The sequence below is a fragment of the Lycorma delicatula genome, chromosome 13 (genome assembly GCF_047948215.1).
Source record: "Lycorma delicatula isolate Av1 chromosome 13, ASM4794821v1, whole genome shotgun sequence".
NCBI classification, from domain to species: Eukaryota; Metazoa; Arthropoda; class Insecta; order Hemiptera; family Fulgoridae; genus Lycorma; species Lycorma delicatula.
The window spans coordinates 7,202,524-7,225,120 of NC_134467.1; the positions used below are offsets into that span (position 1 = coordinate 7,202,524).

The following is a 22,597-nucleotide window of genomic DNA, read 5'->3' on the forward strand; positions in this document are numbered from 1 at the left end:
ATTCTAAAAAAAAAGTATTGCACTTGATTTTTTTTATTTCATCTTCCTTCTCAAATAATTTTCCTTCGCTGGTTTGTACTTTTTATAATCATTTTGTACATTTAATGTCATCGTGTTATGCATTTTAATATTTTCTACATTAATAAAATTTTATAATAATTTATATCTCTTACTGTCTTTGGTTTTTCTGTTAATCTTTACTTTTCTATACAATGTTTTCCCTCAGTTAAGTATTTCCTTTTCAGTAAAGGATTTCTTCAAAATTTAACTTTAAATTTTTTTATTGTGTTCACTAATCAATATTAACTTAAAATAATTTTACAAAATTAACCGGAACATCCCATTTAACAGTTAAATAATTTTAATCAACAGATTCCAAAATGCTATAGTAAAATTTAATTTAATAATACAGATTGATGCATGCAAATAGGGAACTTAATTAAAGATGCATGAATTTTAAATTTATTTCTATTTTTAAGTTTACACTTTCCATCAAAATTTACAAATTATGTTATTAGTAATTAAAGTCACTACTTAAAAGTAACATCTTGTTGATAATGATTACTCATAAATAAACACTGTTGCACTAGTGAATACAAAATTTGCTGTAACATACAGCAGCACCTATCGTAATTAAAGAGCCCTTCAATCTCTTCATAAATTCCAGCCTTCACGATGATTATAGAACATTTAAAAAATTTCTCTCAAATAAAATCACTAAAAAATATCAGCTGATCGCAGTAGCCATATAGTATTGCTGAACTGAGATACGATACAATTTCTAAAATAATTATATTAAACAATAATTGATATTTTTGTATTATTGGCTATCGCTCTATACTGCTGAAACTGAAATCATTTTATATAAATACAAGTTTAAAAACCTATTCTGTCTAAGTGGAATGAAACAAGCCAACAAAAGATACAGCATGTAACTATGCAAAATGCAAAAATAAGTTTATGCACAAACATAGTTATAATTGTTTCAATAATTTCTGACGTTTAGATGTTTTTTACTGGGTCAACAAAGAGTTTAAAATTTCTAATCAATACTTTTACATTATGATCTGATGGAATTAGATCATGATGTTAAGATAAAAGCGAGAAATATTCTTATTGCGCAGCTTCACCATTTTTATAAAATTGTTTTTATTACAATGCACGATTATAATGTACATTGAAATGAAATAATATTGAGTAAATTACAAAATGATGTCGATCCTGTGTACCACTGCAATGCATATGACAAAAGAAATAAAAATCTTAATCTTTTTTGTGATTTATGAAAAACATTTAGGCACAACAATTTATACACTCGCTCCTAAAATAGTTAAATGTACACAAAGTAAAAAATAATACGATGAATTACCTTGCGATGTTGGAATTAGTAGTTGAGCTCCTTGTATACCTTGTACCAATTGCCCTGATGCTAATATAAATTGTGGCATCGCAGCAGGTTGCGGTGCTGTTAATAACTGAGGAGGAGGTTGAACTCCTTGACCTGTTGGCACTGGACCTGACACATATAATTTTTTGTTTAAAAGATATGTAATTAAGGCTTATTAATTTTATGATTAAGAAGCTATAATGAAATCTTATTCATATAAATTTTATGAAGTAATTTGAACAAAATTTTAAAAATATATATATATATATATATACAGTGAATTAAAAAAATTTCATTCAGTCTACTTTTCAAGAACGATTAGAAATAATTTAGTTTTGCAAAAAGAAAAAATCGGGAATCTGAAGGTACCAAGTGATCATTGCTTAAGTTATAAACAAACTACAAATTCCAACTGGCAGTGTAAATTTCCAATTTTACAGATCTACGGTTGTATATAATAATGTATATATTAGTTGTAGTTGTATTTTATAATTTAGTTAGTTACTTCCACATGTCACACAATTTTGAGAGGGGGCAGGTTGTTCCGTTAGGAAACCTGTACACATCTGCTATCCAAGGTGGCTCCATATTTTTTGGAGGAAAAGAAATTTTTTATTATCATTCAATGATCTCTAAAGTAATTGTAAGCAAGGTGGTCATCTGCTGCTAGAAAAAGGGCTTTACAAATTTCCTAAACCAGTAACATTTTTATAAAAAAAAAAAAAACCTGAAATCCTATGTTGTATTCAGATAATTTTAATATTGTTATATAAAAAAAATAACAAGATTTATTTAACTATTTGTTAAAAATCGATATTAGAACTGTGGTTATAAATAATTTTTTGTATTTTCATACTTTTTTGTTTAATTCTATTATGTTTCAGTATTCATATATTGTATAGGGTGTTCAAATTAAAAGAGACTCCATTACTCAGTAGTTTACTAAATGCATATTTCTGTTAAAATGCATACATTGGTGTGAGATGGGTAAAATATTAGGAAAGATTGTACGACTAGAGCTGGATTGGGGAGAACTGTAGCCTGTACATTTGAGTTTTATCAGTATTTGTTGAGCATTTAAGTTACTTAATAGTGTGTTGTTGTTTGTTAAAATGCAGTTAACTGTTGAAGAACATATATTCATAATGAAAACTTATTTCGAGATGAAATCTCATGTTATGTGTCAGTGAAAGTTCAGGGAGAAATTTGGAAAGGAAGCGCCATTGAAAAGCGTTATTCAGAAGTTAGTTAAAAAATTTCACGAAACATGTTCGGTGTTAAGATAAGAAACATGACAGTTTTAACAATGCAGGTCATACAGAACATTAAAGTGACGGTTATAAGATCTCCTCATAAATCTTTGTGAAGACTATGTCGGGAAAAGAATATTTCACAAGATTCAGTCCACCTGCAGAGAGGAGAATGCTGAAATGTTATCCATATTGAATGCAGGTTTTCCACGAGCTAACTAATGCTGATTATGCTAAAAGCGTTTTATACTGTCAACGTTTCAAGAATTTCCTTAGAGGCAACACTGGCATTTTAAATCAAGTATTTTTCACAAATAATACACGGTTTCACCATAATGAGTATTTTTGTAGTCAGAACTACCAGACCTGGCGTACTGAAAACCCACACATTCTCTTAAAATTTTTTATTTCCCCTACAGCCACAAAAGGTACGCATAAGTTGCAAGGGTATGAATAATAATAGGACCCTTATTTTTTGAAAAAACTGTGGATGATGCCATCTACCAAGAAATTATCTAACACTTCACAGCCTTACTGCAAGAAAATGAGTGTGACTGCTGGTTGTAGCAGGACAGTGCTACTTGCCGTAACAACTTGCTCAACTAGGAGATGCAACAGGATTTTTTTGATAGAAGAATCATTTCTAAAGGATTGCGGCCACCAAGAGCCCCTGATCTAATTAGTCAGATTTCTTTCCGTGGGGTTACTTAAAAGAAATTGTTTATAGGAGCAATCCACACATCCTACAGGAATTGAAGATAAACATTGCAATGTCATTCAGGAAACAGAAAAGATACAACTAACAAGAGTAGCCAGGAACATGGTCAAACATGTTGACAAGTGCACAGAAGTGGATGTACATCATTTTCAATACCTTTTGTAAATTATTATATGTGTTTGCAAATAAACTATTATTTATTACCTAACTAAGTAAGGGGACTCTTTTAAGTAGAATTATATAAATATAATTTTAAAGAAACTTTTTAGTGAAATTATTATTTCTGTTATAAAAAAAGTTACAAAGATTTTACATAATATACAGGAAATTACCAAGATCACTATTTTAGATCAACATATTTAATTTTTTTTGTTTTAATTTATTGGAATTGTATTATTGGTCATGTACTAATATAAAAGAATAAACTGAACTAGAAAATGAAGATTCAGATTATTGTAACGTATAATTGCTTTCTATAAAGAAGAAAAAAATATCTTTTAAAAGCAACATTAGAAAATATATTTAACAAATCTAATCATTATATCATTCTTCCGATAAAGACTTTTTATTTAACTACAAAAGTATAATCTGTTTAGGTTGGATCGCTCTAACTTACATAGGTTGCATTGATGTTGTACAAAAAATTTTGTACTCTTCTAAACAAAATTAGTATAAGGGGTATTGCAAATTTACTGAATGAAATTAAAAAATGATTTACCTTGACTGAACTGTTTTTCTTTATCATTTTCGTCTGTACGTACGGTAAGACACTGAAGCGAACACTTATACGATCTTCGTTCCGAATTTATTTCTTTGAAGTCAAAAGCGTAATTGCTTCTTTAAATCCGCAGTATGGTTCATTTCATGGCACATGCTTTATCTTTCATGAGACCATAAAAAAATTTCCATGAGGATCAAGTCTGGTGACTTTGATGGTATTTCTGTTGAATAGGCATTGTCTAATCATTTTGCTGTGAAAAACTTCATAATATTGTAAAGCATCCATCTTACTGAAAGTATAAATTATCAAAATTCATTAGCAGCTTGGAACAGCCTAGATAATTGACCATTCTCTCTATCACTACCATGTTCTCTTCTATCAATGTAGCAAAAAGTTACATCTACACCGCTTCTTAGTTTCAGATATAATGCTTTGTTATAAGACTTTTTTTTGTAAATTTATTTATTTTTGACATTAACTCTTATCTTTTACGGGAGTTTCAGATACAATGCATTGTTATAAAACTTTTTATTTTGTAAACTAAAATATTTCTTCTTTAACTGAACGAAAATGTAGAGAATTAAGCTGCCCAAAAGTTTGAAAATTTTTTTAATTATTAAATTTATTGAAGAATTTTTATACTAGTTTTTGTTTAAATAATGATAAATGGACAATTAATCATAGATTATACTACAGGAATACTGAACAGATCTTGTAAGTAGCTTATATTATAAAATTATCATAGTTGTGTAACAAACCTGTAGCATTAATGCTTAGATTTAGAGGTGTATTTATTAGCTGCGGTGATGGTAAGTCAGGAGGATGTAAATTTTGTAATCCGCTCGACAAATTCTGTAAATTCATAAGTCCAGCCACTGAAAAAATAAAAACATTGCAAATTTTAAATAAATCTTTCTATTCAATAAATGTTATAATATATGACTGAACGCTTTTAAACTCATTTAAACAAAGCAGTATGGATTACTTTTATGTCATCAAAATAACTATGCTGTCTTGGAGATGAAGGAGTGAATAGTCTGTTCAGATTAGTGCTATGCAAAATTTATGAAGGCACCATAATAGAACTTTTAGATTTTGATAAAAGCATACTAACAAAGTAATTGAAAAGAAATGTGATGACTGGGTAGTGAGTTTACAGTCACATATTTCCAAATCAGAATAATAATAATTTATAAAAAAATAAAAGTTGTATTAGATAAAGATATAAACTGATTTTGAGAAAAAACATAAGAATATAAGAAAGTAATGTTCGGTTCAGATATTAATTTTACCGGAAAAGATTGAGAAAAAACATTTAATAATAAATATGGAATAGAATTTTAAATTTTAAGAAAAATGAGATTAAAATATAGAAAAAGGAAAAATGAATTATTAATAATTTCTATAAGAATCAGTTACTTGTAATAAATATACAGAGTGATTCAGGAGGATAGGGCAATACTTTGACAACTCATTCTAGAGGCTAAAAATAAGAAAAACGTTCATATAAACATAGGTCCGAACGCTTCGTTAACGAGTTATACAGGCTGAAAAATTTCGCCTGAGTTTCAGTTCCTCCGAGTAAATTAAGGCTTTCTGAAATTCTGGGAAGGTCAATTAAAGGGCAAATTCAATTGTTTCTTATGGTTTTTGAGGTGGGAAATCGAAACAAATAGGTCCCAGAACTGTATCTCTCTTAGTTTCTAAGATATCCCATGCAAAACGCCAAAAATAGGGTCAAAAAAACATTTTTTTACGTTTGACGTACAATAACGTTAATATATTGGCAATAAATCATACATTTTTTAAAGTAAATTGTAGAGAATTTAATTATAAGAAGATTGATGTAAATAATGTCAACAAAAAAGAAATAAAATTTTAAACATGTCGACTTTTATTAACAACAAAACTGAGGAAAACTTAGAAGAAAATGTTACAAAAAAAGAAAACAGATGTGTCTAGTAAGTACAATATTTTTAGACTTACGGAAAACAAGTTGGCAACACTGATTTTTTTCATCACAATTTGTTTAAATACTACTCATTGTTGTCCGTTAATAGTGGTAATGTTTTAAATAACCTTTCGCTGATCAATCGTGTTTGTAGTCTTACGATGAATTCTTATCGTAAAAATTTCAGAAAACTGTAAGAAGTGTAATTTTGTATTCATATTTATCATGTTTATTTGAAATTTTTTTGATTGTTAGAAAAATCCAGTTAATAAGAAACTACCTAAAACATTTAAAATAATTAATTTATAAAGAAATTAACCGTACAATATTCCGCCGACAAACAGTATTCAAATATCTAGTATAGTATACTTTTTATTTTTTTTTTATTTTTACTTCCTTGTACGAAGAGTAAAGTATTGTGATTGCAGAAAATTTCGGTTTCAGATTTCAACGGAAATATCCATTTTGACAATCTCTGAATCCATTTTTACTAGTTTCGGCGTGACGTCTGTACGTACGTATGTATTTCGGATACCACATAAAATAATTAACCGTAGGATGTTGAAATTTTGGATTTAGGACTGTGTAACATCTAGTTGTGCATTTCCACTTTTGATTGCAATCGACATAACCAATCGTGTACAAAAAAACCCAAAATCCCCAAAACATTTTTGGACTTTGGACTTTTTCTTAACTGCAATAATAAGCCCTCACTGAGAGATTTTCAACGATATATCATAAGTGGTACTAATTTTCATCGGTTCCAGAGTTATAGCCAAATGGAATTTTAATTAATTAATTATTTGGATTTATATGACGAAGGCACATCGGTTCGAATCAGACTTCAACATTTTAATTTTTTTAACTTTTTTTTAGTTTTTTTAACATTTAAAAAAAAAATTAAATATATTGGTTTATTAATAATTATTAACCCGAGATTGTAAAAAAAAGTTTTACAACAAATAATTATTCAATAACAATAAAAAAAAATAATGAAAAAATCAAAAGTTATTAGTGAAATAAAATTTTATGTAATTTTAAAAATGTGTATATATAATTTAATAGGCATTATTACAAAAAAAAGGCATTATTACATATGTGTATATGTAATAGATTTGGTGAAACATCTGATTATTTAATATTAATTGAAAATTATAATTTAGAATCGTATTATTTTTGGATTTTACAGTTTAATTTCTGTTTAATTTTATGTACATTAAAGTTAACTACAGAGTGACTGAAAAATAGACCCTCACAAGAACAACATATACACTGAGGCACAAATGTTCGATCTTTAATAAATTGCAAAAAAATTGTTATCTTTTAGTTCATCATCCGTCTGATATTGTCGGACAATATTCTCCCAAGACGGAGTCGATCACAATTTCGTTTATTTATTTTTTTGTTGCCGATCATTTAAACGTTCTTTCATTCGATATAATCTTCTGATCTTAATTTGCGTACACGTTCTCTAGTTTTCAAATTTTCTCTCTCTTTACATTCATCATCTTCTCTTAATATTTTTATTCTTTGTTTGGTGTTAACGTTTAAATTACTATATGCTTTTACTTTTTAAATTAATACAGTAATTTAATTACTGTTAATAACTTATTTATTTAACAGTAATTTAACTAATTTTTAAATTACTGTATTATTATTTTACTTTATAAATTAATATATATAATTAAAATTAAAAAAAAAAAGAAATAAAATATTAATTCTTGTAATTTGGATTTTGGATTGTTTCTTAACTGCAGTAATAAGCTCTCATCGAGAGCTTTTCAACGATGTATTATAAATGGTACTTATTTTCATAGGTTTCAGTGTTATAGCCAAATAAAATTTTAATTAATGAAATATTTGGGGTCTTACAACCCGGAACGCACATCGGTTCGAATCAGATTTCATCTCCTTTTTTTTTAACTTTTTTTAAAAAATTTAAATATATTGATTTATTAATAATTATTAACCTCTGGCTAATTGCATATTGCTGAGTTGTATATCCTAAAATTAACGAGTTGTAAAAAAAATTTACGATAAATAATAATTCTATAGAAAAAATATCAGAAGTTATTAATGTAATAAAATTTTACGTACTTTTCATTTAAAAAAAATGTGTTTATGTAATTTAATAGGCGTACAAGGAAGTCATGTAATACCCACATCAGATTTTTTTAATTCGGGACCCGTAGCCGGCAACGGGTCCACGTATCCGTGTTAATGATGCACAGTATATCTGTATAGCTTTATAGAACGCGTAATTATTTAAGTTAGCGATATAATAAAATAGTGCAGCCGAAGAGCGTAACGAGAAGCCGTTAGCTTAAAAGGATAAATCGACAGGATGCCCCGTAAATATCATTCTCAAGAGTCGAAGGCAACCGCCTAATCTACCTGTAAAACCTATAGAATTCTATTATATAGATTATATATCTACGTAATCTATAAACTATAATAATTATCTTATACTTACATCCGTTTAGATGGTTTTGCTGTTTAATATTAGAATTATTATTATTATTTATTAAAAGGTGATCATTTTGTCCGGCGGCTGCAGTCGTCGTATTTGTTTGCGAGGGCGGTGACGGACTGCTGCTGGTGCTATTATTGCTATGTAGAACATCATTAATATTTGAATGGTGTAATCTGTTGCTGTTATTATTATTTAAAGTAATCGATAAATCGTGGGTATTCTCGTGTTGAGGCGACAACGATAACGATAACCTTGTATTATTATGGTTTGCCGTCGTACTCGCTTGTCGGTGATGTTGCGATAACGCTTGATTATGGTTGTGATTATCAATTATCATAGACGCATCGGCAGGCGACGGTATACTGGAACTACATGAATCTTCGTCGCTTTCCTGCGAAAAATAAACAAAATTTCTAAATTACGAACATTATAATATATATTTTCTATTAAAATAATACGCTAATAAATAAGTAGTAAATTTAATTGCGATAACGAAGTATAGGAGCAAAATTCCTATTTTTGTAAACTGTTTTACGATATCTCATTCGAAACAGATGATTATGTACACGTGAAATAAATTTAATTCTGTTTTTGGAACTATAGAACAACACATCAAAAACATAATCGTAATGGATACAATAATGATAATAGTCGTAGTTTCTACTTTGTTATGTAAAAGTGAGACCCTTGTTAGATCAAAAAAATACAGGTGTCAAAAATGAGATTTCTTAAAGAACGTATTAGATTAAATAAATAAAAAAAACTATAAATGAAAGAATTTGCAGTAATTATTATCAGTTTTAATGATAAAATCAGAAAATAAAAGGAGATAGAGTATGTACTTATTAGGTATATCAAAAGAATGGCTTTTCCAGTGTTAACTTGATAGTACAAACCTGTTAGAAGAAACAGTAGGGAGACAGATCAAGATTCAGATGGATATTGGAACTGTTATATGGGCATCAATTCTTGGTTAATAAAAGAAAAAAAAAATTATTTTTAATTCGTAAAAAAATTGGTAGATGTGGTATAGAATAAATGAACTAGCCCAAAAATTAATACGTATAAAAGTCAGACAAGGATAAAGCTTACAGTCATTAATTTCCAATTCATATTAAAAAAATAACAGATTTTAGAGAATAAATCAAGATAGTAAATTAATTATGCAAAAAAATACTGAATGATATGGATTAACTGAAAAGAGAAATATTTAATTTGGAAAAAAGGTAATAAATGAGAAGAAAAAACGTAACATTACAATAAGTAAACATTACGTACCAAAATACGAAAATGATGTTTTTTTAAGTATTACTACTAATTTTGTTACCAAAATTACAACAAAGAATAAACAATTTATATAAAAAAGATTTTAGCTTTAAGTAAACAATGAATTTATTTATATACAACAGACTTAGAGATTATAAAAACATATTAAAAACCCGAATGTTTTATGAAATACTAGCCGGCTCGTCTAGCCAGAACTTGAACCCTTGGGAATCAGGCCAGCCCAGACGAATCCCGGAGCCCACTCCAGGGGCCAACGAGCCTATCCCGTAGCCGCAAAGCTCGCTTCGTTCGACGTTTCCGATTTGCCAGCTTAACCGGTACCCGATCACCGGCAGAGCTTGCTTCGGTCGCAATTCCCATCTATCCAGAAGGCTCCGCCACGTCGATCCCCGTACCGTTCGTTATCCTTATGAATATGAGAATAATACTGATAAATAACGATTATAGTATTCAGACTTTATAGAAATCTGAAAAGTAAACTCGATTACAAAAGACAGAATAATAGTAACTACGTAACTAAAGAATACACACCTTTGACGATGAAAAATTCATAACTTATTTCTTTTCTGTGGTGGCAGAAATATAATAATGAAGTAAAAGGGTTAATCTATTTTTCTCCTTAATGAATAACTTTAATTAACAACTTCACCTTTCTTGGAGACGAAAAATAATGAATATTTTTAATATCTTCTAGGGCCTCGGCCAACGGCTTAAAATCTTCCCTGGGATAACACGAATGTATCATGCAAATTTGAAAATAATCGGTCGGTTGGTTCTCGCATATGCGACAGCTAATAAACAGATATACGTTATGGAATAACAGTGAACTGTAAAATCGAGGGTGTATCTGATGCATGCAAAAGTTAGTCTTCAACGTACTCACAAATACCCCGTTTGAATTTTGAAAATTGGACGATTGTTTGCAAAGATATTATAAGAGCATTCTTTTGTACATCCCAAAACAACGCCCCAGGGGCACCCCGTTTGTTACCGATTGATGGTGATGGTCGGTCTAGCTTCTCACGAGATGCTCGCATACCTCACCACTCAGCCTCACACGCAATCCCCACGGGAAGCCTATTATTGTTAAATAGAGATTTTTTAAATGGAATATTATTTTATTTAACGTAAATTTAATTCTATTATTTTTGTAATATTATCCATTCGATTGAATCGAATCGTTTACTTTAAACTCAGTTCACACCGTGATAGAGACTCGCAGTTCATACAGTTCATTAATTCATTCATGAAAACTTTGTGTTTGAACCGGCAAATCTCCCCGTCTGAAATATATCTAAAAAGCTTCTAAGTTGTGCTAAAAAACAGGGGTAAAATTTGTTTGTTGCGATTGATCGAGTAGTTTTTTTGTTTATCTTGAACAAATAAAAACCCTTTTCTTTATATAATAATATAAAAAAAAATGAAAGATGGACAATAGAAAAGGAAAAAACTCATTAAATTATTTAAAAGTAGCAATATATAAGAATTTTATAAACGAAATCGATCGATAAATTTCGAACTAAAGAAGATTTAAGACGAATGGAAGAGAATAAAAAAGAATAATAAATTCTTACTCAAAGAAAAATTAGGTCGATAGGCCATAGTAAATGAATTAACCCCGGTTGTTAATTAACTTAATTATAGAAAAAAGTGTAGAAGGTAAAAAGATTTTAAGAGTTAGGGACAAAAATGAAAATACACGAGGAGCAATTAACTGAACGTAGAGTATAAAAAAATATTTTAAAATTAAGTGATTAGTGCAGGAATGAAACGAATGGAAAAGTGCATCAAACCAGTCGAGTGACTGGTGATAAAAAATAAAAAAATAATAAAACAGGTAGAAGTGACTAGTAGTAAAACACACACAATCACAGAAATGAAGTAAAATAGGTTTGATTTTGGTTAACTGCATTTCTGCGTGTGATTAACTCCTCCAACTGAATGTTGGGAGTGCACAGAAACGCGCGCGCACATGCAAAATACACACATACACACACACACACACATCGAATAAGCAAAAGCACACGTTGTCAGACCGGGCCTTATTTATATGCAAATGAGGTTCATTTTGTAATATTAATGTAGATCTCACACACATATACAACACACAAGAGCGCGTGCGCACCAATGGAATCATTCTATAAGTGCTCAAACCTTACAATCTCCTCCCCGCCTTCCACTTCTACATCGGTTTATAGAAGGGTTAATATTACTGTCATTACAGCCTAACATTACAATAAAATCCCTTTAATATAAAGCAGAAATATTGGCACAATGCACACACACACACACACACACACACAAACAGGATCACAAAACGTGCTAACAAAAATTAAAACGTATTACTCATAATTTAAGTAATGTTAAATTAATACTGTTTGATATACCTTTAAGAATGTATCTTTTTTGTTATATTTTTCTATAATAAAAAAATTTTGAAACGGCTTCCTTTATTCTCATCGTTAGAAAAACAAGTTAATAAAAATTTACAATTTTTTTTTTTGAAATTTTTAAAGATTAAACAGAATCAATAAATATCTTCTGTGTCTCATACGAAAAAGTAATTCCTCTTTCTTTTTCTGTTTACCCTCCGGAACCATCGTAAGGTATTACTTGAGAGGATGATATGTATGAATGTAAATGAAGTATAGTCTTGTACCGTCTCAGGCCGACCATTCCTGAGATGTGTGATTAATTGAAACCCAACCCCCAAGAACACCGGTTCCCACGATCTAGTATTCAAATCCGTATAAAAGTAATTCCTTTAATAGAATTTGAACTTTGTCGAAGTCGAAAAGACAATCTCTCTCTCTCTCTCTCTCTCTCTCTCTCTCTCTATATATATATATATATATATATATATATATATATATAATTGTATACGAGGTGGTTTAATTAAAAAGTAACGAGAAGTTTTAATCAATCCCACCTTCTTCAAAGTCCCCCTCTGATATTATACACTTATGCCAACGTACTTCCTGTTTGAAAAACACTGGTGAAACGCCTCTTACGGTATCGTCTTGAGTTTGGCTTCTGATTTTGCCTTTATTTCATCTATTGTTGAAAAACGTTGTCCGTTGAGTGTCCTTTTAAGTTTGGGAAATAAGAAAAAGTCACAGGGAATCGTGTCTGGAAAATATGGGAGTTGCTGCATCACAACGATGATACATTTCGCCAACGCCAGTACCTCGCCCCGGTTCAAAATCCACTAGTTGTTTCTACAAAATTCAGGTCGTTCCCTCCAGATTTTCTCACGAAAATTGCATAAAACTTCTAGACGGTACTCCTTATTGACTGTATGACCTTGCGGTACGAATTCGTAATGAAAAATCCGTTTTAGTTGAAAAAAAAAAACGTAGAAGGACCTTCATATTTGACCGTACTTGACGTTTTCGGTTTTGGCTCCCCAGAAAATTTCCATCTGGACGATTGCGCCTTCGTCTCGACATCGTAACCATAAAACTACGTTTCGTCACCGGTTACGACTGGTTTCAACAAGTTTAAGTAGTCGCTGACGTCAGTAAATAATTTGTTCAGTAATATTTACCCGATGCTCCTTTTTATTGAAAATTTAGCAATTTTGAAAAAAATTGGCCGCCACCGTTGTTTAAAACATTATTAAAAATCGTTTCGCACGAACTATCACGAAATTTCTATTTCTTCGGCAACTTATCTAACGGTGATTCAGAGATTACTAGGCACAATTTCTTTAACGTTTACGATATTTTCATCACGATTGATAAGTTAGGACGTTCAGACCTCGCGTCGATGTCTTTTCGACCTTCCTGACAGCGTTTGCATCACTCATAAACTCATGTTTGTGACATAACATCGTCGCCAAAGGTCTTTTTTAAAATTTTAAACGCTTAATTGCATTTAATTCCATTTTTAACGCAAAATTTTTAGCCAAATTTTCCAATTCGACATTTCTCCTCATAAAAAAATCGATCAACAAGGTAAAGTACATCTTGCTTTTTCGCTCGCAAAACACAAACTAAGCGTTGCAGCTGACCGAAAATTAACAAATTAACAAGTACATCACTGACTGTACTAACAATATACAAAATAAAGATCAACTTAACTGACAAGATATAGCGCGCGGAATTAAAAAAATTATCGTTACTTTCTGATCAGATATTTTATATATGAGAATATATAAAACAGTGTCTTGAATGACTGACTCGTGACACGAACAGCTCAAATCGCTTCATTTAGGTCGGAGAATTTTGGAGGATACATTATCTTTACTTGCTTTTCTTTAACTCCCGATCTTTTTTTTTCATGTTTGTCCTCAAATATTGCATCCTTAATTTAACATACTTCCTGACATTGCCGATTGATGAAATTTTTGAAAAATTGGTGTGTGGTGCGCGATATCTCGTCATCGTATAGTCGCGACAGTAAACGGTGAAGTATACAGGAATATTGTGCGCCGATTTGTGTCCCTCCTGGAACCACAAGAACGGTATTGCCGGTTTCAGCAAGACGGCGCTAATGACACACGTCTCGAGAAACCGTGGATTTTCTGCAAGAGTTCTTTGATGATCGAATAATAAGCAAGGGCTTATGACCTCCAAGGTCCCCAGATCTTGCATCTCCCGACTACTTTTTGTGGGGCTATATTAAGTCCGAGGCCTTCAAAAATAATCCTCACACTATCGATGAACTTAAAGTCAATTTTACAGACTTAATCACGAATATTTCCGATGCAACTTGCTAAGGTTTCTGCTAATATGCTGAAAAGAGTCCGTGCGTGTATAACCGCAAGGGGTGGACATTTTGAGCATATTCTTTAACAATTATGTAAGTAATAGCTTTTTATTAAATCTCTTTTGTAAGTAACAAATACATTTTTTTATTCCACCTAAATTTCCCTTTCTTAAATTACATTTAAAATTGGGTAACAGGACTGAAAAATCACTGTGTATTATTTGTGTAAATGTGATATGTATTACATATAAATGTAATCGGGCCGGTTAGAGTTTTATTTAACACGTATTTTTAAAAAAAAAATTCTAAATTAATAAGGAATTTTGATAACAGAAATGTAGTGTCTTACCTTTTTTGATATCAGTATCGTTTTGTTAAAAACAATTTTACTTATATTACAGAAATTTTTATTTTTTGAGCGGAAGAAATGATATCTGCCAGACTTTTACCGTACGGTTTACAATTTGATTGTAATTTTTTTTTTGATTTTGGTTTAGTAATAAGAATCCTTTTATTATGTTGTTTATGAATTGTTTAAATTTCGTGGTTTCGACTTTGTTTCTTATATGCGACCAGTGTTAATTTGTTATATGTCTTCTTTGTTTCTCACATATGACATGACAATTATTTTATATTCAATTTGTTTTGTTAACCGTGTAATTTTATCGTTCTCAATACAAGTTTCTCAATAACAATAATCGTCGAATTGTGTATACTTTGTTACGCTTATTTATATTTTTATTCGTTATACTTTTTAATTGTACTGTACTTTGTTAAAACCTTTATATTGTCTGGAAGGTTTCACCGGATACCTCCCTTTCTCGTCATTGTTACTGTGTACAATTTACTTATAATTTCATCGTTTAGGATTATCAGTTTTATTATAATAATAGAAATTAGTATTTTTATAAGTTTTCAATTTATATTATTTCTAATATTTCGTATATGCTACATTTTCAATAAATTTCAAAAACATGAGCAGATTTGTAACCGAAAATAATTTTTTTTACCGCTTGAATTAACTAGCTCTTGGACTATGTATGTGAAATTCACGGTACGGAACATTTCGTTGACTTTTGAAGCGTTTCCGCTTATCCAATCGCTCTGAAAATTTGCACACTGGTTTGCTCCTGATAACAATATATTTTAGCAACATTTTCAAGTCGTAAAGTGCATTAATTAGTGAAAAAAATTCCCTTTAATAAAATGAAAAAAGCGCCCCTTGAACTTATGCAACCTCGTTTTCAGGCATATTTTCTTTGTGAAAGAATTATTCATATGTGATATTGTCGTTTCAATAGATTAAATTGAAAATCATCATAAAATTGCCTTAAAATTATCTTAACATCAAAATCACGTTAAAATTGAAAAAAAAAAAAAAAACAATCAAAAAAAGTAATTTTGCTGCCGACAGAACTTAAACACGCGACCGCACACACGGTGAAAAAAATAGCCCGCAACACACTCCGGCTGGACAAAAACAAATTTGTTTGAATTCAAAATATGAAAGTGCCGTATGCGAGCAGGATATGCTGAATCCAAAAACAAATTACTGCGAGCACATCTAGATTATGGCAAGAATCGAATGAAAAAAACACGATTTCTCCATCTTAATCCAGTCAAGTGTAAAAGAGTATATACAGTGCATATTTTAAGATATATGAACTTTTAAAGCTGTCTACACCCTTTTCTGCGGTATTGGAAACTGGAGGCATGAAAATTTCCAAAGATGCGCTCTAGCGCAGCTGTAAAGTATAAACTTATGAAGACTAAAAAGTAGAAAATAAAAAATATATATAAAAATCTTTTTAAAAACCACTCTTATATTAAATGCACTAAAAAGTACATAATAAAAATAAAAAAATATTAAACGCACTAAAAGGCAAAAAAATAATTTTAGGACGGTATCTCAGAATGGATTTAATAAGTTTTGATGGCGATATTTAAGATTGATTATGTGAAAGTCGTAGCTTCAAATTAAAAATTTGATGTTGCCAATTTTTTCATATGCGTGATAAATGGTCTAAAGACGTACGTACGTACGTAGTATCTCGCATAACTCAAAAACGATTGGCCGTAGGATGTTGAAATTTTGGATGTAGGATTCTTGTAATATCTAGTTGTGCATCTCAATTTTTGATTGCAATCGACCGGACCAAAAGTGTCCAAAAAAGCCCAAAATAAAAAAAAAAAAATGGATTTTTGATTTTTTTCTTAACTGCAGTAATAAGTCCCTCTTAAGAGCTTTTCAACGATATATCATAAGTGGTACTTCTTTTCATCGGTTCCAGAATTAGCCAAATAAAATTTTAATTAATGAAATATTTTGATCTTACAAGGGGAAGGCACATCGGTTCGAATCCGACTTCATTTCCTTTTTTTTAATTTAAATATATAGATTTATTAATAAATTATTAACCTCTGATTGTAAAAAAAAGTTTTACACTAAATAATAGTTTAATGGAACAAAAAAAAATATGAAAAAAAATGTAATATAAAATATATGTAATTTAATAGGGATACAAGGAAGTCCACATCAGATTTTTTTAAATACTTCAGGACAGATTTTATATAAAGCCCTAAATTTACTCCTTAATTTGGGTCCCAAGAATTACAGTCCGGCATAATTTTACCGAAGGCCCAGAAATCAGGGCGAAATCGATTTCGCTCTGATTTCTGGGCCTGATACTCTTTAACTAAGCGTAGGTTTATATGAAGTTTCTTCTTTATTTTAACTAGTAGAACATATCCTGAAAATTTGTTACATTATTCGTCAATCATTTTATATATATATATATAAAGGCCTCCTCTATGAATCATGAGACCTTGCCGTTGGTGAGGGGGCTTGAGTGCTCAGGGATACAGAGTAGCTGGACCGAAGGTGCAACCATATCGGAGAGGTATCTGTTGAGAGCCAGACTAAGGAATGATTCCTGAAAGAGGGCAGCAGCTCTTTCAGTAGTTGTTAGGGGCGTGAGTCAGGACGACTTAAACGGCCGTATCAACATCACTCAGTCCTCTGAGTACTGCGCAGCTGAAAGCAATGGAAAACTACAGCTGCTTTTTTTCCAAGAAAATGTGGCTCTCTGCATTTTCACATAACAATAATGGAGGCGCCTTCCTTGGTAAAATATTCCGGAGGTAAAATAGTCCCCCGTTCGGATCTCCGGGTGGGGACTACTAAGGAAGGGGTCACCAGAAAATTAAAAAATAACATTCTACGAGTCGGAGCGTGGAATGTTAGAAGCTTAAAAAAGGTTGGTAGGCTAGAAAATTTAAAAAGGGAAATGGGTAGGACAAATGTGGATATAGTAGGAATTAGTGAGGTTCGGTGGGAAGAGGAAGGCGACTTTTGGTCAGGTGATTTTAGAGTAATTAACTCAGCATCAAATAATGGGCAGGCAGGAGTAGGTTTCGTGATGAACAAGAAGATAGGGAGGAGAGTGGAGTATTTCAAAACGCATAGCGATAGAATCATTGTAATAAGGATAAAATCAAAACCTAAACCGACAACGATTGTTAACGTCTATATGCCTACAAGCGCCCATGATGATGATGAGGTAGAGTGTGTATACGAAGAGATTGATGAAGCAATTAAACACGTAAAAGGAGATGAAAATTTAATAATAGTTGGAGATTGGAATGCAAGCATTGGAGAAGGCAAGGAAGGAAATATAGTGGGTGAATACGGGCTGGGCAAAAGGAATGAAGGAGGGGACCGACTTATAGAGTTTTGCACGAAGTATAATTTAGTAATTGCCAACACTCAATTTAAAAATCATAATAGAAGAATATACACTTGGAAAAAGCCAGGCGATACTGGAAGGTATCAGATAGATTATATCATGGTTAAGCAAAGATTTAGAAATCAACTCGTTGACTGCAAAACTTACCCTGGAGCAGACATTGATAGCGACCATAATTTGGTGATAATGAAATGTAGATTGGGGTTTAAAAACCTGAAGAAAAGGTGTCAGATGAATCGGTGGAATTTAGAGAAGCTTGAGGAAGAGGAGGTAAAGAAGATTTTTGAGGAGGACATCGCAAGAGGTCTGAGTAAAAAAGATAAGGTAGAAAATGTAGAAGAAGAATGGGAGAATGTTAAAAAGGAAATTCTTAAATCAGCAGAAGCAAACTTAGGCGGAATAAAGGGAACTGGTAGAAAACCTTGGGTTTCAGACGATATATTGCAGCTGATGGATGAACGTAGAAAATATAAGAATGCTAGTGATGAAGAAAGTAAAAGGAACTATCGGCAATTAAGAAATGCTATAAACAGGAAGTGCAAACTGGTGAAAGAAGAGTGGATTAAAGAAAAGTGTTCAGAAGTGGAAAGAGAAATGAACATTGGTAAAATAGACGGAGCATACAGGAAAGTTAAGGAAAATTTTGGGGTACATAAATTAAAATGTAATAATGTGTTAAACAAAGATGGAACACCAATATATAATACGAAAGGTAAAGTCGATAGATGGGTGGAATATATTGAAGAGTTATACGGAGGAAATGAATTAGAAAATGGTGTTATAGAGGAAGAAGAGGAAGTTGAGGAGGATGAAATGGGAGAAACAATACTGAGATCTGAATTTAAGAGAGCATTAAAAGATTTAAATGGCAGAAAGGCTCCTGGAATAGACGGAATACCTGTAGAATTACTGCGCAGTGCAGGTGAGGAAGCGATTGATAGATTATACAAACTGGTGTGTAATATTTATGAAAATGGGGAATTTCCATCAGACTTCAAAAAAAGTGTTATAGTTATGATACCAAAGAAAGCAGGGGCAGATAAATGTGAAGAATACAGAACAATTAGTTTAACTAGTCATGCATCAAAAATCTTAACTAGAATTTTATACAGAAGAATTGAGAGGAGAGTGGAAGAAGTGTTAGGAGAAGACCAATTTGGTTTCAGGAAAAGTATAGGGACAAGGGAAGCAATTTTAGGCCTCAGATTAATAGTAGAAGGAAGATTAAAGAAAAACAAACCAACATACTTGGCGTTTATAGACCTAGAAAAGGCTTTCGATAACGTAGACTGGAATAAAATGTTCAGCATTTTAAAAAAATTAGGGTTCAAATACAGAGACAGAAGAACAATTGCTAACATGTACAGGAACCAAACAGCAACAATAACAATTGAAGAACATAAGAAAGAAGCCCTAATAAGAAAGGGAGTCCGACAAGGATGTTCCCTATCGCCGTTACTTTTTAATCTTTACATGGAACTAGCAGTTAATGATGTTAAAGAACAATTTAGATTCGGAGTAACAGTACAAGGTGAAAAGATAAAGATGCTACGATTTGCTGATGATATAGTAATTCTAGCCGAGAGTAAAAAGGATTTAGAAGAAACAATGAACGGCATAGATGAAGTCCTACGCAAAAACTATCGCATGAAAATAAACAAGAACAAAACAAAAGTAATGAAATGTAGTAGAAATAATAAAGATGGACCACTGAATGTGAAAATAGGAGGAGAAAAGATTATGGAGGTAGAAGAATTTTGTTATTTGGGAAGTAAAATTACTAAAGATGGACGAAGCAGGAGCGATATAAAATGCCGAATAGCACAAGCTAAACGAGCCTTCAGTAAGAAATATAATTTGTTTACATCAAAAATGAATTTAAATGTCAGGAAAAGATTTTTGAAAGTGTATGTTTGGAGTGTCGCTTTATATGGAAGTGAAACTTGGACAATCGGAGTATCTGAGAAGAAAAGATTAGAAGCTTTTGAAATGTGGTGCTATAGGAGAATGTTAAAAATCAGATGGGTGGATAAAGTGACAAATGAAGAGGTATTGCGGCAAATAGGTGAAGAAAGTAGCATTTGGAAAAATATAGTAAAAAGAAGAGACAGACTTATAGGCCATGTACTAAGGCATCCTGGAATAGTCGCTTTAATATTGGAAGGACAGGTAGAAGGGAAAAATTGTGTAGGCAGGCCACGTTTGGAGTATGTAAAACAAATTGTTGGGGATGTAGGATGTAGAGGGTATACTGAAATGAAACGACTAGCACTAGATAGGGAATCTTGGAGAGCTGCATCAAACCAGTCAAATGACTGAAGACAAAAAAAAAATATATAAAGGATGATATTTAAGTATGGAAACAGCTTTATACTGCATATCTGAGAGATGTTTGGAGGCAGAAAGAAATGGGATATTATACAGTTAAAAAAAAAAATCTCCATTATGCTGGATTTGTAATCTGTCTGCCATCTTGCATCTGCTATATTGAATCAAACTTAATTTTTTTTAAATAGGAAGGTGGACATATGACACATATCTTCGATTTAAAATTTTACAAGAAAAACGATGGTGAAACCCGTTTTTCTGTTAATGACTTCGTTATCGAGTTATACGCATTCAAAGTTTGCAACGACGGAAAAATCGTGCTAACGATATAACAATAAAACGAAAAACTAGGTTCATGAACAATTTAATTGCATTTTACATTTATAATGCATACAACAAAGAATTTTAAACAGCTCTATCGATAATATCGATAATAATAAACAATAACTAATAATAATTAACAACACAAGAAATTAAACGCTAAATCGACTGATATTACTTACTACAATATTTAATTAAAAATTTTAATTAAATGTTTTCGATCGTAAATTACTAATGAAATAAATTTTGAAAGCATACCGTTTTACAATAAATTTAAAAAATGCTTTCCCTAACCTGAAATGTATAATCGATCATATTTTATCATTATTATGAAGGAAATACCTTAACCTTTAAAGATTTATAAAATTTATAAAGCATTTTATTTTGAACAAAATAACACCGTATTTGTAAAAATCCGTTGACAAACAATCGAGTTATTGCAGACAATTAACCCGACTGTACGCTTACGCACCGTAATGCAATCTCATAATTTTTTGCCTGTTTTTATTTCCTCCACTAAATGTAATAAAATGATTAATAATAAATTAATAAAGATTATCAGCCGAATACAACGTTTAATAAATTTTGTAAAAGTAAAAATTTGATCAAAAAATAATTACAAAGATAATGAAGATTAAAAAAAATTAAGATGAAATTTTTGAAGGTGACCTTTTTAAAATTTTCTGTTTTGTAGAACAAGAAACTAATCTTAGATTTGCCAGATTTAATAAAAGTAGGTTTATCTGTTCCTGACAAATAATTTTTTTGTTGAAAATCACAAAATGTTGTCCTAAAGGAAAACAAAACAAAGTAGGAATTATATCGATATGAACGTTTTTGTTCATTTTAGTGCTTTAAATCGGTTACTGAAGTTCGGTTATATCGAAATTTTAAAAATATCGATTTTTAGAAGGAAAGGAAAGAAAGATGTAACAAACAACGAGTAAGAAGGAGAAGGATATTGTAAGAAAGAGAGAGAGAGAAGAGGGGAAATTAAGTAAGGATAATTCCAGTTCATGAATTCCAGTAATATAAAATAATTTTTGAATATGATTTTTGAAAAAAAAAAATCTGAACTATAAGGGATATAGATTTTAGTATTGTGCGTGGTTTTGATCGTGAAACAAAGAGTATAAAGCAAAGAGGAAAATATCAAATAAGGCGATATAAACCAACACTGATTTTTTAACCAAAAAAAAAAAAAAAATTGCTCCTCTTCTATAAAGCAATTCCCTTTCAGTTCTCTCGACCAAATCATCTCTCCCTCTTTCAACATGAAAACACACAAATACATAAACACTAAAATAAAAACCATTCCTCTTATATGTACTATGGAAAAGAGACATTAAACAAAAGGTTATACGTACGCGTTAGCACGCTACACACATACATAAATATTATATATAATACGAATGTAAAACAAACCTGCATACATATCCTAACTTATTTTTTCAGCGGGTTATGTGAAAAAACAATTCATAAAATGTCAATATTTTTCCCTCCACAGTCTCTCCCAATATTTTCTCTCTTTTTCACAGCGGATTAAAAAAAAAATATAATGAAAAATAAAAAGACCTCCATATCTCATCTGTGTATCAAGTGAAGGTTTTATTGTTTACATACACAGAGTCGAGTCAAAACTTCAAATCGGTTCGGAAATTAATTAAAAAAACGACGTTTGGTCAACCCCCGAGAGCTTGTATAT

At 31.0% G+C, this 22,597-nt stretch overlaps 1 protein-coding gene across 1 annotated transcript in view; it reads right to left on the reverse strand.

The window, feature by feature from the left end:
• Positions 1–22,597, reverse strand: part of pdm3 (POU-domain protein pdm3) — a 320,089-nt gene that overhangs the window by 38,302 nt on the left and 259,190 nt on the right. Inside the window, exons 2-5 of the mRNA XM_075381305.1 lie at positions 8,501–8,891; positions 4,831–4,951; positions 1,524–1,582; positions 1,370–1,465 (exon numbers count right to left, since the gene is read on the reverse strand). Of these exons, the coding sequence (XP_075237420.1) occupies positions 1,370–1,465; positions 1,524–1,582; positions 4,831–4,951; positions 8,501–8,891 (667 nt within the window). The remainder of the gene's footprint in view (positions 1–1,369; positions 1,466–1,523; positions 1,583–4,830; positions 4,952–8,500; positions 8,892–22,597) is intronic.